General features: G+C 42.1%; 1 protein-coding gene across 1 annotated transcript; it reads right to left on the minus strand.

Moving 5' to 3' along the window:
* Positions 1-2,131: 2,131 nt before the first annotated feature.
* LOC148892362 (homeobox protein unc-4 homolog) lies at positions 2,132-11,594 on the minus strand. The gene is made up of 3 exons (XM_089006137.1): positions 11,074-11,594; positions 10,137-10,312; positions 2,132-5,430 (listed from the first exon to the last, which is right to left on the minus strand). Exons 1-3 carry the CDS (start codon positions 11,381-11,383, stop codon positions 4,399-4,401), a joined length of 1,518 nt encoding a protein of 505 aa, XP_088862263.1. The 5' UTR covers positions 11,384-11,594; the 3' UTR covers positions 2,132-4,398.
* Between the last annotated feature and the right edge of the window lie 4,215 nt (positions 11,595-15,809).

Consider the following 15,809-nt stretch of genomic DNA (forward strand, 5'->3'; position numbering starts at 1 on the left):
GAGTTTGCATGTTCTCCCGGGGCCCGCGTGGGTCTTCTCCGGGTCCTCCGGTTTCCTCCCACACTCCAAAAACATGCATGGCAGGCAGATTGACCACTCAATCACTCAAATTGTCCCTAGGTGTGAGTATGAGAGTGACTGTTGTACGTCTTTGTGTGCCCTGCGATTGGCTGGCAAACAATTCAGGGTGTCCCCCACCTCGTGCCAAAAGACAGCTGAGATAGGCTCCAGCAACCCCCGCGACCCTAATGAGGAATAAGCGGTACGGAAAATGGATGGATGGATTATTATTGTTGTTACCCTCATTTGAATTAACTTTAAGTTAACCTCACATACCTGTCAACCTGTACGTTTTTGCCGTACAAAGTACGTTTATTATACATTTTAAGTCATGTACGACGTACAAGAAAATCTGTACGGAACAATGCAAATTTGTCAATTATGGGTACCATCCGGTATACACCGACTATCACGAAACGGCAAATCAGCCTCTATCTCGGTATCATTTTTTTCGTTGCAAACTAAGCGAGCGGTTTGATGCTACTGTGCGCATGCGTCTGCCGCATGGGGATTTCCCATTGCATCATTAGTCATGTAATTTCATCATTTATTAAGAATATGTACAGAATGATGTAACAAAACACATGTACAATATGACATGTTAAAGTACATAAATAAACACGTTTGGAAAAAAAATATGGTGTACGATTATTTTGTAAGGGAAAATAAGACAGTTTGTAAGGGCATGGAGCCGTGGAGGTTGACAGGTATGACTTCAGAGGTCACCGCAGCGAATCAGTGTCCTCCATATAACCCGGCGTTCTACATCATATTTTCAATTGCATTGTATTTTGGACAGCCGTCCTCATTTCAAGCTCATATAACTCCAGACCCATATAGTTTAGGAATGAACTCTTTCTTTTCTGATGAAAGAAGAGAGTCCAAAGTTTCTAACGCTGTATTGAATGTTTATTCAGTCCTAACATTCAATTATTCTGTGGCTCCTGGAATTTGAGTGACAATGACAAAAACCCTGGCACTGGAGTGGACACATTTTTGCACATCATCTGGCAGTGAATGAGTTAAGGTGAACCCCTCAGTCCATACCCCACTACCCAACAAATCTTTATCTGGCTCACTCCCGTAGGGCCCCACAATAACAACAAATGACAAGGGGGTGGCTGGGTGGGCGCTCCGGTGCCTTTTGTGAGGGAGGCGGAGCGGCGTTGGCGGGACGCATGCAGCACGCCTGTCCTATTATGTGCGACACATGATCAATAGGGCGATAAGGCGGCGACATCAATATAAGCGACAGAACAATGAGGGATATCATCGAACATCTATCTTAATATAGCCGGCTACAAGGGCTGCCTGACAAGCGCGCCAGCTCATGAAAATTCCGCCCCACGAATCACACACTACTACTACCCCCCCCCCCCCCTGTTCCCCACGCCCCAACCCCTTTTCCCTGGTACGCTCAATAGTCTATGCGCACACACGCACGCGCACGAGTGCCGTGCAGCTGGCTATTATTCCCCCATTTCAATTTGACACCCCTGCCTTTCATGCTAATTCTATTATTGTAGGAAGTTTATGTGATTCCATATCACTAGAAATCACTAATGTCTAATAACCCTTTGGGCTGAGGAGGAGGAGGAAAGGGGGGATGAGGGGAGGGTGAAGAAGGAGGAAAAAGGGGAGCTGCCTGGAGACCCTGCAGCAGCCAGTGGGAAAATAATTACTTTCATATCAAAACTCAGCAGGAGGCGCAGGGTCCAATAGCCGGCGGCCACTAACCTCATTCCAGGCCGGCCTTTTCAAATGAATAAATTTGTTAAAGCAATAAATACAAACAGCCAGACGGTGGTGAGAGAGGGAGGAGGGGAGTGTATGGGAGGGGTGGATTTATCTGCCCTAACGCCCACAACGGTCTACAAGCTTCAGCCCACCACCACCACCTCCATGTTTCCCCTTAAAAAAAGAAAAAAAGAAACAGCGCTCACTTTGAAACAATAGCTTTTATTTATCAAAACGTTGACATATAAATATTGTTTTTTTTCTCCCCTTTTTTCTTTTTTCTTTTTTACAATATCTGAGGACTTCGGTTGCAAGGTTTACAGGTTTTGGTCACCAAAATAGAGAAGAGGAAATTAAAAATCAAAGAAAAAGAAAACCTGCGGTCTCAGCTTTAGAATAAAATATAAGTGAGAATAACCCCCCTAGTCCCCCCCTTTTTTTGTTTTCCACCAAGCAATGCGGTTCATGTCGACTGTCAATATCCATCTTGATTTAATTTAATTTGCCTTTGTTCGCATTACGCACAAAAAAAACTAGAGTTTAGCCCATCGATTGAGCAATGGCAAACGCTCACTGGCGTGTGGCTTTGACAAGGAGAAGCAACAACGTGTCATGTTCGACCGCAAAGTCGCTGATCGGATTCATTGACGAGCTACCTTGTTACAACAGGCTGCTCAAGCGAGGGTTTTATCCGTCTTTTGTATCAGGGTAAGATACGCTGGGACAAAACGGGGGCTTATTGGCAGGGGCTGTCTAAATAAATCTTTATTTTGTTATTTACATTGCACCACTCCCAATTTTTTTTTTTTTTTTTTTTTGGGGGGGGGGGACGGGGGGGGAATCGGGGGTCTTTGAAAAGCTTGACCTGTTTTTGGTGGATCCCAATTTTTGGTCGATTCGCTAAATTTATTTTTTGTGACAAATTGCCTAAGTCTACAACGTTCCAAATTTGTTTTATTGTGAATCGGCAAACAAACGATACAAATGTGTTGTTGTAACCGTGTCTAAAGTCATTTTTCTCCGAAAAAGTCACTTCGTGGCAGACCTTGGGGACCTTTACGGAGGGAGACAAGATCAATGCTCAAGATCTGTTTCATTTTCAAGAATCAACTGGCCACCGATCGCTGAAAATGACGGAAATCGGCAATGAGCCTGATTTGCGGAGGGAGTGAAGATCAATAGTCAAGATCGGTTTAATTTTCGAGAATCAACTAGTCAACTATCGCTGAAAATGATGGAAATTGCTGACGATCCTGATTTGCGGAGGGAGTCAAGATCAATAGTCAAGATCGGTTTCATTATCAAGAATCAACTGGTCACCGATCGCTGAAAATGATTGAACTCAGCAACGATCCTGATCTCGTCTTAGTTGATCGACGCACCTCTCGACTAAGATCCTAATTGATTTAAATTGTAGAATCCTTCAAGTTGTGCGGGTGGTGGGTAAGGGGACAGCAGCGACATAGAAAACCATGAACTAGGGAGCATGTAACAACTAATTGGAGAAATAAATCTTCCGTATCCATGGCTTTATTGAATACGATATCAACTCCAACAGAGATTTGCGGTAGCATCGATAGTTCAAGAACAAGGTGCGAGTACCATATTTCCCGCACTATAAGGTGCATCTAAATGCCTTCAATTTTTTTCAAAAGCTGACAAAGCGATTTATAATGCGGCACACCTTATGTATGGCAAACGTTTTTAAAATATTCCATTCATTGAGGGTGCGCCTTATAATCCGGTGCACCTCATAGTCCGGAAAATACGGTATTGTTGCTACTTTTGTATATCAAATGCGCATTATTGTGATCATGACCTACCTTCGCCGGGATTCATATATAAGGCAACGGCACCGGGATGGTCTGATATTGCGCTGATGGAGCGACTCGATTGTTTGAGTTAAGAAAAATAGGCCTTGTGGTATTTCATGGAGATCGTGCTTTTTTTTTTTTTTTTTTTTTTGGTGTTCCCAAAACCGGATCTGCATCTGAACCGAACCGCGTTGCTAGGTGGGAAACGTGGCTAAAATCACCCGATTCCTGATATGTATGCTAGCATCTCTGTAGAGCTTTGGGAATGTTTCAACGAATCCAAGAAAACGTCTGTGTTGGCTCTCAGTCGTACAGGAGTGGCCCATCGATGAAAAGGTTTCTTCAGCCGTCACGTGTACCTCTTTGAAGGTGTCGGACGTTTCGTTCCTCATCCAAAAAGCTTTACCAGCGAACAAAAATTGTGCTCGTAACTCTGGCCCTATATTCCAAATGGACAGAGGTGGCATTGCCAGACCTCTGCTCGGATATTTCCCTGCTCTAAGGTCGGGGGAGCAGTAGACTACTCCCTGAAGTAATCAGATTACTTATTTTTCTTCTTTCAAAGAAGTACAGATGACGGATGAAGAAACCTTTTCATCGAGATTCCAAGAAAAATGTACTGAAGGGCAGGTACAAGGCCTTTTGTCGCTGTGAATTGTTTTGTATCCATTGACGCTTTTACAGTGCGGAAACCGGGAAGTCCACTCAACACAATCGGACTCCTAGCGTCGCCCCGTGTTCTGACGCCGTCCAAGCTTGTTTTATGTATGCGCTGGGACGACAAATGTTAGTCCATATCCACGTCCTCGCCTTCTGTTTCCACCGCCTCCCGACGGTCAGTGTTTGCTCCGAGACCCTCGGAAAAGGCCGGAGACGCCGGTTCCTCCTTTGCGACGTCGGTCAGCGTCTCCTCACGAAGTCCCCTCGCTTCGCCTGGATCGTCAGACCGCGAGGATGCCTGAGACTTGGCGAGCGCGGGATCGTCGCCGGCTCGCTCGTCCTCCACGTCGATTCTATTGCTCGCTGGACCGTGATAGCGGTGGCACGTTTTATGATCTGCGACGATCGGCTTAGCGTGAGCGCAGGAGAGGTCAGCGGGAGGGCGTGATTGTTCCAGGTGGAATCGGTCGATAGCGTCCTGACACGGCGACGCTTTCAGGGCCGTTTGCGGTACGAGAAAGCCAAGGGGCTGATGGGTAATGGGGTAAAGCAAAAAATGGCCTTTGCCCACCAGCGTTGTTTGGGTGGGCAGCGAGGGGAAGTCCGGGAGAGGCTTCCGTCGAGGTGTGGTGTCCGAGAGGAGGCTCTCCACGCTGAAAGGGTTGCGCTTCTGCAGGGTCGAGGACCTGGAACCCGCCGGACTCCCGGAGCTTTGCGTGCTAGCCGGAGAAACCTGCTCCGTTTCTCTTCTTTGGTTTTGGTGGTTGAAATCGTGTCGGGTTTGGTCACAGCTGGATTCGGTTTGGTGTCCTTGGGCGCCCCCGGAGGTGAGGGGCAGCTCCCCATGAATATTCCCGTTGGGACCCGAGGAAGGTTGCTGCTCGGTGTCGGTGAACTGCGACACGCCGCTGTCGCTCTCGGAACCGCCCGGCGTGTGGAAGTTATCGCCGTGGAGAAGTTTGCTCTGCGATTTGAGTAACTTTCTCTCCTGTTTGCGTTTCTTCTTTTCGGCGCGCTCATGCTCCCGTCGGGCGATCTCTTCCGGGTCCATGGGCTCACCGCTACACGTGGTCGGGTGAGAATTGTGAGCGGGCCGTCCGGGCCCTTTCTTTGTGTTCTCTTTCTTCCTCCACTTAGCGCGTCGGTTCTGGAACCAAACCTGCGCAGAACAACAACACAAGAATTGACTTTAAACAAAATATCAGGAGATCATCTCCAATTTGTTTAGGACTAATATTTGTTTTTTTTTGTTGTATACAGACACTCCCCACCTTACGAACGAGATGGTCTGAGCAGTTATTTATAAGGTGAATTTGTTCGTAAGTTGCTTCAGTGCTATTTTGAATGGAATTGTGTAAGTCAAACACTGAACGGGGAAGTACAAAACACAGATGTTCCAACAGTCCTCAAATAAATTCACACCTACTTTAGTATGACGACATATATCCTTGAGTCTTCGGCAAGCCATTACTGAAGCTGCTGGCACGTAATTACTGAATTACGTGCCAGCAGCTATTACTTTTTGTGATGCATCGCGTCCTGGAGCGTCAACTGCGAAGAGGGATTTCCTCCCTGCCCACATACTCTACGCAGCCAATCGTAAGCGGGCTCGGATGAAAAAAGGCGAGCAATACAAAATCTGACATCCAGCATCTCTGTCCGAACATTTTTCGACATACCTAGCAAAAATGTTCGTATGTACCGTTGTTCATAACTCAAATGTTTGTAAGTCGGGGAGAGTCTATAGATGCCACAAGTTCAGCCTTGCACCAAGTACAGGACATGGTTTTGATCAATCGCAGTTGTCAAGCTTCTCCATTTACCGGTGTATAAGGCACACCGGAGTATTCGGTGCACCCTCAATGAATGCCGTATTCTCAAGCTTTTGCCATATTTAAGGCTCATTGGATTATAAGGTGCTGCAGGAGAGGCTGCATGGGGTGACGTCTAAATATCTATTAGACGGTGCTGTAATAAAGGGAATGTCAACAAAACAGTCAGATGTCATCATCGTTTTACTTTTTTTGATGTCTAACTTAAAAATAAAAATTGCAGACTAGTATAATGTATCATGCAGAGCAGTATTTTCTCTATTTTTATGAACTCAAAGATATTACAGGGTTTTTTTCAGTTTTTCAGAATACAATAATACGCATCGTTTTCAGAGATGACCAATCTTCCTTCTTTAAAATGTTCCTTTGAGGTTTTCATGGAATATTTTGGACTTCAATTTGTCAGATGTAAACAAATTTTGTTTTTCTGGTGACAGCAAAAAACACAATTTTCCATTGCTAATCATTGTGCCAAAAATGTAAAGTGATGGAAAAATCGAAAAAAAAATTCCACTTTGCAAAGTAATTTTAAAATATGATTGAAATAAAACTTAGTCTTATATATCCCAGCAAGTTCTGCGCACTACTTTTTCTACAGGGGTAAATGGGGTCGGTGGCTGCTGACAGTCGTTGCCAAACCTGTTGTGGCTCAATATGACTTTACATATAAAGTGCACCAGCGTATAAGGCATAGGGTTATCTTTTGAAGAAAATGAAGGATTTTTGGTGCGCCGTATACACCGGAAAATACAGTAATCCTCATTTTAGTTTCCTAGTAGTTCACTACAGTCTACTGACTACGTTTTTATTGATTGCGTTTACACTGGATTAAAACTTCAAGGTGACGAGGTCGCCTGGGAGTCTGTTGCTCCCCAATTGTTTCATGTACTTTTATTTTAGCTTGATATATTTCAAGCACAAAATTTATTTGGCAGGCATTACAGACATGTTTTTTTTCCTATTTGATATTGCCTTAATATGTTTGCGGACCACTTTGAGAAGTGCTCAGTAAATTTACGCACTTGTCAGAAAAAAAGAAGCACACACTTAGAAACACATACAAAGAAAATCATCAAGTCAATTCAAATCGATACAATGACGGATTGAATATTAAGGGACTTTGCCCTGACTGAGAATTTGGCATGCGGCATATAAATGGCTTGGGCAGATGTTTATTTCATGTGAGCATATATATGTTTTTTATCAGCAACGCGTGCCCACTGTAAATCATTTGAGGAAAAATGAACCAAGGCGTCATCATATCATATCGCGATCATATCTAACAAGGTATACGTTGGTAGAAAAATATTAAAGCTCAAATGAGTTATTTGCACAATAGTAAAACATCCATTATTATTATTATTATTATTATTATTATTATTATTATTATTATTATTATTATTATTATTATTATTGTAGTAATAGTAGTATAGTTATTATTGTGATATAATAATAATAATAATAATAATAATAATTATTATTATTATTATTATTATTATTATTATTATTATTATTATTATTATTATTATTGTTATTATTATTATTAGTAGTAGTAGTAGTAATAGTAGTAGTAGTATTTGATGATTAGTAGAATTTGATGATGATGATAATAATAAGAATACTAACAACATAATAGTAAGAATTTTAAAAATGGGTAGTAATAATAATAATAATGGATGTTAACTGTTGTCCAAATAACGATATTATTTTTTGTGCAATTTTTGACCCAACTAATCCTGCAAAGACTGTGAATGGCATCATTCAATTCTCCTTAAACAGCACTCAACAATCCATGCCAACCAAATTAAGCCTGCATAACAGATAGCTTGTATGGATCAGGTGAAATTATCTCTCCACTCATCTTAAATCCATCCCACTAAATAAATAAATAAATAATCATTCAGGTTTTTGCTCCGTGACTCACTTTTAACACAAAATGTAAGCATCTGTTTTGAGTATTTCAAATTATTGATTAGTTCCACTGATTAGTTTACGTTTGTTTATTTATTTATTTATTTGTTTGTTTATTTATTTGGCAGATTTGGGACATATGTCTAAGTCTTCTTGTGCCGGTCCGAAGCCCGGATAAATACAGAGGGTTGTGTCAGGAAGGGCATCCGACGTAAAAGCTTGGCCAAAACAAACATGCGGATCAAACCTCTAAAGATGGAGGGCATTGCTTTGCTGTGGCGACCCCTTGAAGAGAAAAGCCGAAAGGAAAAGAAGAAGAAGCTCTTTTGGCAGTGAATAGAGATCGAATGTCATACATCATGAAAATGTACACACATTAAAGAATGTCATACATCATGAAAATGTACGCACATTAAAGAGGAAAGCGTTGTTGGTAAAATAAATAAATAAATAAATGAATCTTTTCCTTTCGGCTTTTCCCTTCTAGGGGTCGCCACAGCGAATCAGTAACCTCCATCTTCAGAGGTATGATAAATAAATAAATAAATAAATAAATAAATAAATAAATAAATAAATAAATAAATAAATAAAAGTAGCCTAGCAGTGCTTACGTTAATCACAGGATGAGTTTGCTTCGTGCTCAACTGTTATTTTAAATCGAATCAAAGCCGAACGATTTGGGTGCGTTTCATTATAAGACCGGCACACTCCGGTCACACCGGCCCTCGGTGACTCGCCGGACTGAGCCAGCAAAGAGCGACGAAAAGACCCCCCAACAACCCAACCACCCTTCACTCGACACTCCACCCCCCCCTCCTGCCTCGGAGCTCTCCCGGGCCAGCCCGGAGCTGGGCTCGCTTAGGGCCGCGTGTTGGCCGACGATAAGGCGGCGAGGAGAGTCTAATGAGGGCGAGGCGAGGAGACGGTGCGGCGACAATGTGAGATTGTTGACGTGGCTCCTATCGCGTGTTAACCCCCACTTCCACCCCACCATCACAACGACCACCCTTCGCAAACATGTGATAAAAGAGCGTCAAAGCATCTTGAAGTCTGAATTAAGATGAGATTTTGAAACAAAAATACGCCCCCCACGCGCACTTCCCGTTCATAAAGAAACACCCCATACACCACATTCATTCATTGACTTGGTTGTTCGACCGTGACGTGCACTTTTTTACTGAGTATTTTTTGCTGTATTCACACAATAAGACAGAAAAAGAATAACACATAATTGTCTGTTTAAAATCCATAATAAGTTGTTTTGAATTTTATATACAATGCAGGAAGCGTGTTAACTGTACATGTTTTATGTCATTTAAAATGGCAGATTTTGTGCAGGAGATTATGATGACACTCACAATTTTTTCATTCCTTCTCTGGTTGAATGATAGCACAATTCAGTCATTAAGCCAATTTGTTGAATTTGAATCTCCTTCAAATAAAAATGTCAATTTATGTTTTCTTTTGAAATGATTAGAAAACACTTAAGACTTCTGCAAGGGTGTGTACACTTGTGAGATAACAACGAGTCGCTTATTTTGTTGTTGTTTTTTATTTAATATGGAGCAATTATTTATTAAAATGAACATTTCTTGATTTTAGTGGGGAAGAAAATCTAAAGGCATATTCAAGTATTTTACTAGTTGCGATATGAAAAGCACACGTGCTTGAATTGATATGACTTGGTGTATCTGCAAGAATGTTTCAAGTCCAGTTAATTTTTTAAATCATAGTTAGGATTTCAATCCATAAAAATTACAGTTTAATTCCAAAAAACGTTCCACCTGCTTCTCCACCCTGCCTCAATTTTTTAATAAAAAAATTGGATAGAATCAAACCCCTAAATAATGAGGCAATCCATGCCTCGAATTATTTCAACCCCCTTTGGTTGGCTCTGTGACAACCTTTTTTCCTTTTTTTAATTAACCCATAAATCAATAAGTTGTGCCCATGCATAATTCAACAGGGGGGCTTTATAGAAGATTTAATTGACAAATTGCTGCCCCCACTGAACAAACAGCCATCCTGACAAGTTTCGAGGGTGGTGGTCGGGCGGTGATTTTTTTTTTGTCATCCAAGCCCATTATAAAGTATTTCAATGTAAAGTGGGGGTCTTAGTTACCTGAACTCTGGACTCAACCAGGTCCAACCTGAGAGCGAGCGCCTCCCGCATAAACACGTCCGGATAGTGGCTCTCGTTGAAGGCCTTTTCCAACTCCTCCAGCTGCCAGCCGGTGAAGTTGGTCCTGGTTCTTCTCCGTTTGCAACCGGGACTTTCTTTGTCTGGATCCCCGGAATCTGTTGTTGTTTTTTTAAACAAGTTAGCATCGCAGCGTTCATAGATTGACAGTTTGAGCAGTTCTGAAGATACTTGCTTTTATGAGGTAATTTTACTTCACGACTGTTTTTTTTTTTATTTTATCCCCGAGGGAAAAAAATCTACTCTAAGGATGGAACTCAATTGCCATTGTTATAAAGAAGCAGGTATTTTTTATTTGCACAACTTCTTACTCTGTAATTCCGAATCATGGCGTTTTGGAAGTATAGCTTTGGAAAAAATACAAAGAATGAACAAAAATAAGAATTAAAAAACCTTCAAAATCAAGGACGTTGTTTAAAAAAATGACAATCATCACGCCGTGATTTTTGGCATCCCGATAATGATTTAACGACAGATACATAATCTCGCCCTGGTGTCTTCATTTTTCTTAGATTTGCTTGTAAAATACAGAAACACCATATTTTAGAATGAATATAAGAGGAAAAACTCAAAATAAGTCAACATAATAATGGGGCGAGGTCATACTCGAACGTTTGCAGCGTTAAAAAATGTTTAACTGCTGTTTAAAAATACCGGAAGCAAAGTAAAAGGAAGTAAAAATCAGACACATGTGTGGTAAAATAAATACAATCCAGGCTCAAATATATTTGACCGTAATTGTAGCAGAATTTGAACGCAATCAATGTTTCTTTTTAACAACCCCAAACTATTGCGAAATGTGAATTTTGAAAAAAAAAATACGTCTTTCTCGACAAAAGAACGAATTTGGCGATCTTACCGGAGAGTTTGTACTGGCCGTCGGGTGACAAGAGCGCGCTGGAATTCACCACGGAGGCCGAGCAAGAGCCGTTTAGTAATCCGTCTATGGTGAAGGGGACGGCGGCTGCAGATTGCAGCTGATGCGCGCTGGCGAGCTCGTAGTGGTGCTGCTGGTGTTGCTGATGGTGATGATGAGGTTGATGCTGCTGCCGGTGATGGTGCTGGTGGTGATGATGGTGAGCAGCGAGCGGATACGGGAAGCCCACCAGCCCGCCCAAGGTCCCCCCAAAGTGGGCGTGCGGGTGATGCTCGAGCACTCGACTGTCCATGCTCGCCCGGGCTGCATGCGGCGGGGCTGAAGTGAGGATGCGTGGGGGGCGGCAGTGTGTGGCTGCAACATGCAGTCAGCAAAGGGTGCAAAACCGTTGTTTAAAATGAAAAAACAGGAGGGGGGTGTAAAGCGAGGCTTGCGTGCAGACGTGTCGTCTTCCACCAAACCGCCGATGAGGGTTGTGATCAAGCCGGCAGCGACGTGTTGTGGTCCAGCCTGAGATGTCAAGCTCGCTTCCCCCGTCCTGCAGCCTGCTCATTAGGACCCCCCCCCCCCTCTCCTCGCTCCCCTCCATCTGCTTCCTGGGCCAATCACAAACCTTAATGGTCGCCTGACGTCACCATACTCAGAGACGCTGAGCTTTGTAAGGATTTTATTATTATTATTTTACTTCACTGGGTCGATGGCTATAATTACATGTGGTGCCCCCCGCCCCTTTCCGCCTTTCAACTTAAAACGCATGTAGCACAATTCGACATTGGGGAAATATTTCATTGTTACCATAATATAATAAAAGGAAGAAAACAAATGAATATTTTTAATATCGATATTTTTTTATCTATTTAAAAATAAAAAAAACAATTATATCCGAAAAATATCTAGATCGTAAAACTAGTTTGCACCGCTATTGACCAGTATTGCACTGTAAACGCTGAAGGTAATCCTCAAAAGTGGAATCATCAAACCAATTAGTATATGAATATTCATTGGTTGTTCATACAATGTAAGCGTAGGAAAGTAATACTTTTCTTGAAAGTAATACATTCAATTGCATGGGACTCTCTCTCAAACTCGTAAATCGGGGCATTCATAAGTCGAAGCCCTGTTCAATTATGCGTGCACCAAATTCTAATTGTGATTACAAATGAAATGTACAAAATGGTAAATAAATAATCATGGCAGACCATTAGAATATTTTTTAGATCACCTGCAGTTAAAACTCAATCATACTATTATTCATATTTCTCTTCGATTTATTTTCTTAGTTACATGACAATGATTACTGTGCACATTTACCAATAATTTCCCCTCCATATCTTCTATAAAATAACTGAAATAAGCAGATTCAGCAGACAAGTTGGAAGCACAGCCGTTCCTGTGGTGAGCAAGTCACCATCCCAGTTCTGAGGTTTAGGGTTCCAATTCTCTGCTTCCTATTTTTAAATATGGATGGTGGGGTGCTTTCATGGCTTTTCCACTGGTACTCTCGTCTTCCACGCACACACATTCCCAAAACATACATTTCATGTTCAGGGAAGATAATAAATTGTCCATTGATGTCAAAATAAATGTGGGTGGTTGGGTGACTAATCACGTCCTGCATGTGATTGGCTTATGACCTCGTCACCTTCGTGGATTCGTATAGCTGCAGCTATACGAATCTAAATGAGTTACGAAAGAATCCAGCTGAATTAATAAAAAAAAGAAATGAGCACTACTCAAATTACAATATTCCATATTTTGTGAAATTTCAACAGCGTGTAGTTAAAAATAAGAGTTAAAAAAAATATACACTACGAAAAAATATGTAATTTGAACGTATCTAATTCCTGTCTGCCAGTTTGGAAATTACGTCATCTTTGTATGTACGACAGAAGTGAAGCTGAGAATGAACTCCTCGTTTTGTGTTTTTAAAAGATTGGAACCGAGTTATCATCTCCTGTCACGATACGATTGAGGAAAGTTTATTCACGTTTATGACACGATAAAAGGCTGAGGAAGAGGACCGTGAAGTCTCATATCGAGCCTGTTTTGGTTGGAACCATTAAAACGTGTATGAACACGAACAGGTGATTTTATTTATTTATTTTTTGCTTTTACACACCAAATGGATTGAGAAAAAAAGGCTCATATTGTAGCAGTTGAGGAAGGAGAACACACGATTGACTGGTACGTCTTTACAATATGAGGCAAATTGTAGTCGTAGCCTCGGGGCCTGGTGTGAGGTGGATCATAAAAAGTCATTTGAACGTATTCACTTCCCGTCTGCCATTTTGGAAATGACGTCATCGTTGGTTGTACGATCTAAGTAAAGCTGTGAATGAATTCCTCGTTTTGTATTTTTAAAAGATTGGTACCCAGATATTAGCTCCTGACACGATACTCTTGAGGAACGTTTCGTCACTTTTGTGACACGATAAAAGACTGACGAAGGGAAGCGTGAAGTCTCATATCGAGCCTGTTTTGGCGGAACCATTAAAATGTGTATGAACTAGTGATGGGGATTACAGCTCTTTTTAGAGAGCCGGCTCTTTTGGCTCGGTTCCCAAAAGGCTCCTCATTTATTATTTTTTGTTGATTAATTTACTCCCCAAAATAATGTACAATATGTAAAACAAATTTTAAATGCAAAAATGTTTTATTTTAATTTATGTGGTTTTATTGATACTCTTGTGTGTGCGTGTGCGCGTGCGTGCGTGTGCCTATGTGCGTGCACGTGCGCCCGTGCTCGTCTGTGTGTCTTCCACGAATTTTGACCAATCATGTTCGACTTCAACCGAAGGGGAGGTGGAGTGGCTCTCAAAAGCAGCTCCCCATGAAGAGCCAACTCCAGCAGTTCACTTCAAAGAGCCTGCTCGAAGAGCCGGTTCGTCTGCGAACGCCACACCACTCATTCGAACACGCGCAGGTGATAATTATTTATTTATTTTTGCTTTCACACACCAAATGGATGAAGGAAAAAAAAGTCTCATATGTGACAAATTTTAGTCCTATTCTCGGGGTCTGACTTGAGGTGTATCATAAGTCATTTATTTTCTCCGTGTCTTTGCTCGTTGCGTTTCATTGCATCCTAAGTATGTTAAATTAAGTTAAATACTCAATGTTAGTGTCAGATCAATGTTAGTGTGCGTTATGTTTGTTTGTTTGTTTGTTTGTTTGTTTGTTTGTTTGTTTGCTTGCTTGTTTTTTCTAATGGGTTCAGTGGTTTTCAAGTGACAAGCATTCGGTACGTTACGTGTCGTGCGTACCCTTTAAATAAACTAATTATCCAGTTGAGGACTTGTCTATAATGGCCCTCGACTTGAAGTGTGCGTTGGGGAAAAAAATAAAATAAGTTTACATTTACAGTCATGGAAAAGGCCCGTAGCAACTGAATGTGTGGGTCGACATCTTTGGGGAGCAAGCAGGGGAAAGGAGTGGGAGGGGGGGGGGGGGTGGATTATAGATATAAATTGTAAACGGTGTCGCAGGGGCCAAATCTTGCCTCAGGCGGTGACTGCTTCATTTTGTGTTAAATTTCTTGACAGAGAGACACTGGCGTGCTGGTGAATACTGAATGGTAATCAGAGCTGCTTGAATAAGTCTCCCCACTACACCGGCCCCCTCCTCCACCCCGCCTTCTTCCATTATACCGTGAATTAATTCGACTTTATTTATCCAATTTCTGGAGCTGACAGAATGTTAATTTGAGTTGAGATTTGGCTCCGCTGTTCCGCATGTGACCCGGCAGCCCCGGGATTGGCGTGTTGTAATAACCTGAATCTTTCACCAGAAGCTCCGATAATTGTTACCTTATTAGCATGTAAATTGTTTAATTAATATTATTATGAAGAACCATATAATCCCCTCCGTTACTTGACCCGCGAGTCAGCTGACGAGCGGGGCTCTGCATTTCAATGTGTGCCGCTTAAATAGCCTCTTTAATGTCGCCATCGAAAGCCCCCCCCCCCCCCAATCTTAGCGTAACTTTGAGCACTTAAGAAGCGCTTTTGATGTCACTCCATCTCTTTCTTTATTTCCCTGCTGCTCCCCTCTGATGCGTATTTATTCTCCGCATCAAAATCCATCGCTTTCTTGTCATTTGCTTATAAAAGCTCCTTCCTTGACAAAGGCCGCCCCCCTTCCTCCACTCCGACAGCGGCAGTGCGAGCCAAACGCATGCGGCGCTCGATGAAAAGCAGCCCTTGACATGAGGTCCCACGAGAGCGCGCCATTTAAATTCGCCTTTCTTCCTCCCTCCTCCTCCTCTTTTTTTCATTTGCAGGGCACGAGTGACATTGTCAGATGCTGGCTTTAATTAACTTGATAATAAGATGGGCAATTCACGTACGAGGCAAGCCACCAGCCTCAAAACACCCTTTCCAACAAGCAGGCGAAAGACTAGACAACCCCCCCAAATATCTCCAAATATCAAAAACTGTGTATCCGCCATTAAATTCAGACATCACAAATTCAAACTGATCCAACTGAAAATGAAGAAATCAATCTGCATCAGCGTCCTGTCAGGCAAAGGTGCACATATCCTGTTGTCGAACACCGAAACAGATTTATAACATTTGATAGACCCCACAAGACAAAACAATCAAATCTGTCCTTACTGCTTTGAAAGCAACAAAGCAGGCAACACCACCCCCAAAAAAATGAAATTGACACAAACAATAACAACTCTGCTCAATCAGAAAACTGTCATAGTACCAAAACCG

Source organism: Hippocampus bargibanti, linkage group LG10 (assembly GCF_051943395.1).
Source record: "Hippocampus bargibanti isolate YZ-2025 linkage group LG10, ASM5194339v1, whole genome shotgun sequence".
NCBI classification, from domain to species: domain Eukaryota; kingdom Metazoa; phylum Chordata; class Actinopteri; order Syngnathiformes; family Syngnathidae; genus Hippocampus; species Hippocampus bargibanti.

What these genes read in the sequence shown, in the direction of transcription:
- LOC148892362 (XM_089006137.1), bottom strand. Translation starts at nt 11,383, where the DNA reads ATGGACAGTCGAGTGCTCGAGCATCACCCGCACGCCCACTTTGGGGGG. An exon ending in CGGCCAGTACAAACTCTCCG is followed by an intron (nt 10,313 to 11,073) that starts GTAAGATCGCCA and finishes AAACAACAACAG; the next exon opens with ATTCCGGGGATCCAGACAAA. An exon ending in TGGTTGAGTCCAGAGTTCAG is followed by an intron (nt 5,431 to 10,136) that starts GTAACTAAGACC and finishes TGTTCTGCGCAG; the next exon opens with GTTTGGTTCCAGAACCGACG.